Below are 6,460 nucleotides of genomic sequence, written 5' to 3' on the forward strand. Positions count from 1 at the left end.
TTCGGGGCAATTATCTACCATATTTTCGAAACGATTGTTCGCCTTTTGGTACACTGGTACAGCTGTAAGCCTTGACCGGGCAAGAGATATGGTCTATAGCTATAGTAAGAGATTTTCCATCAAATTATTGTACCAGTATAGTAAGGTTCTAAGAAAGAACATATTTTGTAAAGTTGTGTAAGCCGTGACCGGGCAAGAGATATGGTCTATAGTAAGAGATTTTCCATTAAATTATTGTACCAGTATAGTAAGGTTCTAAGAAAGAACATATTTTGTAAAGTTGTGTAAGCAGTGATTAATTGAGATGAATTTAGGGTAATATTGTGTAATATGTAGGTAGTGTAGTGATTATAATAAGGCAGTCGTGGTGTCCAGTATGTGACGGTAGCATTTTGGGCATATATTAGTATACGACAGTTATTGCAGTTTAAGTGCAGAGAGGTCAGTTTAACATATGTTTGGGGCAGTACGAGGTTGAGTTATGGAGTGTTTACAGAATGCTAGTGTTACAATGTTGTGGCTATCGACAGGACAGTTTGCAATTCCCGGGAATTGGTAGATTGTTTAGACTATCAGGGGCGAGAGGAAAATACGATTAGCCTTTTGAGATAGGAGAGTGCCAGTTTACCCGATCGAGAGGGGGGTCATTTTGATACCGGGCAGGTTCTGTAGCTAGAACCTGTTAAGGTTAGGTCGTTCAGTTAGGTAGATGGTTATAGTGGTAAGTATAAGATTGGCGGCCGTAGAATAGTGGAGCATTACGTAATTACTGTTATCAGGCTTGGTTGTGGCCGACACCAGGGGATGTCTTGACAACACTGGGCTCTGGCAGAGCGGGAGTCAGCGCTGGTTGACTTAGATAGGTAAAGCTAGACTAAGAGTAGGAGCTAGAACCGGTTAAGGTTAGGTCGTTCAGTTAGGTAGATGGTTATAGTGGTAAGTATAAGATTGGCGGCCGTAGAATAGTGGAGCATTACGTAATTACTGTTATCAGGCTTGGTTGTGGCCGACACCAGGGGATGTCTTGACAACACTGGGCTCTGGCAGAGCGGGAGTCAGCGCTGGTTGACTTAGATAGGTAAAGCTAGACTAAGAGTAGGAGCTAGAACCGGTTAAGGTTAGGTCGTTCAGTTAGGTAGATGGTTATAGTGGTAAGTATAAGATTGGCGGCCGTAGAATAGTGGAGCATTACGTAATTACTGTTATCAGGCTTGGTTGTGGCCGACACCAGGGGATGTCTTGACAACACTGGGCTCTGGCAGAGCGGGAGTCAGCGCTGGTTGACTTAGATAGGTAAAGCTAGATTAAGAGTAGGATTAACGGCAGGAAGTAGGTTGCGTAATATTTGAGGCAGTATGAATCGGAGCAATTAGGAATTTGTTGCACAGCATTTGAGGCAATATGAGTCTAAGTGACTAAGCGTTGGTTGAGCAAATATTCGAATAATTATTGTTCAGTTAAGTACCTTGGGCACCTTTATTATACCCCTTGTTTGCATTCTCACCCTATTCGATAGAAGGTCATGGTTGATACCGGACTAGTGTAAGGGACCAGGACCAGTTATGGTTGGGGCCTGGTGAGCACGGATGAAACGTGTCGTTAGAGGTTTAGAATCGACAGTGGTTATTTCATGGCACCTAGATTAGGCACGGTCAAGGCGAGTTGACCGTGCTATCCGTGTTTTATGTTGCAACACTAGATCGCTGAGCGTTTATGGGCGATACGAGTCTGGTTAATTAGGATTTGAAGTAGAGGTTGTCGAATTATTCATTGTATTGTTTCATAGTTTAACTTTGTTTACCCTTTATTATCACGCTCGTTTCCATTGTCCAAACCCTTAATTAAATGCAAATAAACTTCGAACCGGGAAGCAAGTGTCCACTGCTTACACAGCTTCATAATTCCCTAATTCCTATCCCTCACTTCATAATGATTTCACTTTATGAAACTGTAAAACTAATAGTCTAATATTCTACAACAAGTATTTCATCTAGTTGATTAAGTCAAAACACTATAACTGTATAACAACACTTAATCAATGCTCACAAGTTTTTAAGTCGCCTCCCATAGTCGTTTAAAAATATGGTCATCTAGAAAGATAATTGAATCACAGATCGTATAATGTATAAATTCTAACGAATAAATGTATTACATTTCAGAATTTATGAAACCTGAAGAACTACATGAGAACAAAAATGATTCTGTTTGCATTAGCACTGATATCAGTGGCTGCTGCTCAAGATCCTGCTATTGTCTACAAGTACTCTGATGCTTATGAACGAATCTGGCATGATGCAGGGTCTGAAGCTGACCGGGATGGGGCAGTTTGGCGCGTACGGAACTATCAGTCAGAGTTCTGCTCTCTCGGAGATATAGCTACTGATGGGTGGGGTCGTCCCACAGCTAAAGCAGTGTTGGTGTCACAGAGGAAAGCAGGAGCCCTAAGTCACCCGATCAGGTTCTCTCGAGTGTGGAGGGATTCAGGAAGTGGTGCATATTCTGACGTTGCTATATACATGATGAACGCTCCATCTGGATACACCTGTCTTGGAGGAGTTGCAATGGGGAGTCATTATACGAAACCTGACTCCAGCAAGTACTGTTGTGTAAAGAACCAGTACGTAGTCCAGGCAGATACGGTACATACTTGGAACGACAAAGGCTCGGGGGCATATTCTGACCTTAGTTTGTGGACTGTCATTAGGGCTGGGGGAGACGCTTTTGGAATTGATGCAGGAACCTTTATTGGTGTCAATGGATACTCCAGACCGTCTTCTTCGTATCTCCTTAGAGCTGACGGTAATAATGTTCGCGATGTTTGGAGTCTGCCTACTAAAGATGACAAACCACTAAACTTGTACGAAGTTGGGGAGCTGAAGATGATCTGGAACGACGCTGGATCTGGAGCTGATGCTGACTGTTCAATCTGGAGAGCTGAATCTAGAAGCGGGTATTATCCTGTTGGAGATATTGTTGTTGCCTCACACAGCAAGCCTAGGATAGGGTTCCTGCTGAAACCTAAAAACGTTAACGACGACTCCGTTCGGGCACCAATATCCTACTCAAGGATCTGGAATGACAGGGGTTCGGGAGCAAACAAAGATGTACAACTGTGGAGAGTGAACTGTCCTGGAGGGTACGTCTCCCTGGGAAGCGTCGCTACTTCCGGCAGTTACCCTAATATTGGTGACGTTTACTGTGTGAAGAGCAGTTACACTTCATACGGATCATCCAGCAACTGGGGATACGTTTGGAGGGACCATGGAAGTGGGGCTAATTCTGATGTTTCGATCTACGAGGCTCGAACATCTTCTAGCTCCTTGCAGTCAGTGAGAGGGTTCGGAGCTGTAGCAAGCTACTACTCCTACCCCAGCTCTCCTTACTTCTTGAACAAGCAGTTCCACTCATACTGGGCAGAGAAACCTATAGAGAAGATCTACATGTACAACGTGCAGTACGATCTCAATAGCGAAAGACAACAGACTGCTCCTGTTAAGATGAGCCCGACGGTTGTGGAGAATTTCTCCGATCAACCGCAAAAATTGACCAGAACCATCACCTACTCCATAGCTGAATCGAGCTCCTTTAAATACAGTCAGGCGATCCAACTGGGCATAGCAGTGGAGATCGAGGCAAAAGTACCTATCATAGGAGGAGGCGTAAAGACAACAGTTAGTGCTTCGACCACCTCCACATTTGAAACTGGAAGCACCACCACAAAGACCCACACGGATAGCATCAATGCATGGGTGCAACTACCGGGACGATCCAAGATGACAGCTGTCATTGTTGGTACCGAGTACAGAGCTGATATTCCCTACTCAGCAACTATCAGGAAGGTGTACTATGATGGATCTCAGGCATATGCTACGATATCTGGAGTCTACAAGGGCGTGGCCGTAAGTGAGATCAAGGTTACTTATGGGGCAATTGAGTATTTTGACTAAATGGAATGGAGCTGTCAAGAGTTTCCGCTGAAAAGTCCTTCAGCCTGATTTTAGGCTAAAAACCAGCCACCATATATTAATATAAAAAGAAGAAGACTAATTTGAATCTTCTTATTTCTGGTTAATATTAGAATTTTGCAATTTGAAAGTTTGTCTCTTTTGTTGTTTCACTCTTGAAATTGTTGTCTTACAGAATTTCAGCGGCTACATCTGTTTACAAGGAGAAATTCAGGAATTGTATTCGAGCTAAGTAAGAGACGCTAAATTAATCATTTTACAGCTCGTGTACTCATATTATGTTGTAAAACCAATTGTTCTTAATTATAAAATATATTTTAAATCTCACATTAATGGTGATCTTTGATCCTTAAATACATAAAAGTGTATGCCATTGGGACAAACGGTTTGGGATATATAACACAAAATCGAAAATCGCTTTAATCGCGAATGCAGTTATGATCAAAAGAAAATTAAGAAAATTATAAAAAAAGATGAATATACAAAAATAATAAAAAATTGTAGCTAGACTAGATATATTAACTTGCTCTCAGAAGCATAGATCTTTAATTTAAATTATTGTTAAGAGTTTTGAGGGGGGAGGAGAATGAAGGACAATTTATGGACAAAAAGAGACTGAGAGTAGAGTTTTAGATGAGTTTTATTATTGTTGATATATTATTAGTTGATATATTTTTAAATGGTTGACTGTACAAAATTACCAATTTTCAGATTGTCAATAATAAAAGAAAGAAAAGTTCAAAAAGGAAGTACAGCCAATCATTTATGTTTACTAGAACTTAAATTTAAAAATAATCTTTAATAATGAGCTCTAGAGATATGTTTTCATAAATGGAAAAAATGTATTGAGACTAAATTTTTGTTGCATTGTAAAATATATGTTGTAAAGATTCATTTGATAATTTTATTCTTCTTATATAAATACAGATGTTTCGTGTTCGAAAAACAGTTATAGTTATTTTCCGTTTCTCAAAATAACTCGTGTTCTCTCGCCTCCCCAACAAAGTAAAACATCAAAGCTGCTAATATAGAAGAACCTAACTAGAGGACTAGTAACACTTACATCATATCATATCATTGGCCCTGACCCTACCTCAGTCGCTATATGACACTAATACAATGCCTTATGAATTTGTAATTAAAACTTGGTTACCTTAGCAACGAAAGTGCCACCCAGCTTCAATACGTGAGTGGTAATGTTGAGAGCAGCCAGGAGCAGCTGGGCCTGAATGAACTCGTCGACATCGTGGAGTCCTGTCACATTGCAGGTGCTCCGTCACATACCACTAGATCAGCTTCCTCCTGTCACATTGCAGGTGCTCCGTCACATACCACTAGATCAGCTTCCTCTTGTCACATTGCAGGTGCTCCGTCACATACCACTAGATCAGCTTCCTCCTGTCACATTGCAGGTGCTCCACCACATACCACTAGATCAGCTTCCTCCTGTCACATTGCAGGTGCTCCGTCACATACCACTAAATCAGCTTCCTCCTGTCACATTGCAGGTGCTCCGTCACATACCACTAGATCAGCTTCCTCCTGTCACATTGCAGGTGCTCCGCCACATACCACTAGATCAGCTTCCTCCTGTCACATTGCAGGTGCTCCACCACATACCACTAAATCAGCTTCCTCCTGTCACATTGCAGGTGCTCCGTCACATACCACTAGATCAGCTTCCTCTTGTCACATTGCAGGTGCTCCGTCACATACCACTAGATCAGCTTCCTCCTGTCACATTGCAGGTGCTCCACCACATACCACTAGATCAGCTTCCTCCTGTCACATTGCAGGTGCTCCGTCACATACCACTAGATCAGCTTCCTCCTGTCACATTGCAGGTGCTCCACCACATACCACTAGATCAGCTTCCTCCTGTCACATTGCAGGTGCTCCGTCACATACCACTAGATCAGCTTCCTCCTGTCACATTGCAGGTGCTCCGTCACATACCACTAGATCAGCTTCCTCCTGTCACATTGCAGGTGCTCCACCACATACCACTAGATCAGCTTCCTCCTGTCACATTGCAGGTGCTCCGTCACATACCACTAGATCAGCTTCCTCCTGTCACATTGCAGGTGCTCCACCACATACCACTAGATCAGCTTCCTCCTGTCACATTGCAGGTGCTCCGCCACATACCACTAGATCAGCTTCCTCCTGTCACATTGCAGGTGCTCCGTCACATACCACTAGATCAGCTTCCTCCTGTCACATTGCAGGTGCTCCGTCACATACCACTAGATCAGCTTCCTCCTGTCACATTGCAGGTGCTCCGTCACATACCACTAGATCAGCTTCCTCCTGTCACATTGCAGGTGCTCCACCACATACCACTAGATCAGCTTCCTCCTGTCACATTGCAGGTGCTCCGTCACATACCACTAGATCAGCTTCCTCCTGTCACATTGCAGGTGCTCCGCCACATACCACTAGATCAGCTTCCTCCTGTCACATTGCAGGTGCTCCGCCACATACCACTAGATCAG

General features: G+C 43.0%; 1 protein-coding gene across 1 annotated transcript; it reads left to right on the forward strand.

Annotated features, from left to right (window-relative positions):
* The first annotated feature begins 2,147 nt into the window (after positions 1-2,147).
* On the forward strand, positions 2,148-4,603 carry LOC134814450 (uncharacterized). Its single transcript, XM_063822572.1, has one exon. It carries the CDS (start codon positions 2,184-2,186, stop codon positions 3,945-3,947), a length of 1,764 nt encoding a protein of 587 aa, XP_063678642.1. The 5' UTR covers positions 2,148-2,183; the 3' UTR covers positions 3,948-4,603.
* Positions 4,604-6,460: the final 1,857 nt, after the last annotated feature.

Source organism: Bolinopsis microptera, chromosome 4 (assembly GCF_026151205.1).
Source record: "Bolinopsis microptera isolate Bmic1 chromosome 4, MBARI_Bmic_1.0, whole genome shotgun sequence".
Taxonomy (NCBI): Eukaryota; Metazoa; Ctenophora; class Tentaculata; order Lobata; family Bolinopsidae; genus Bolinopsis; species Bolinopsis microptera.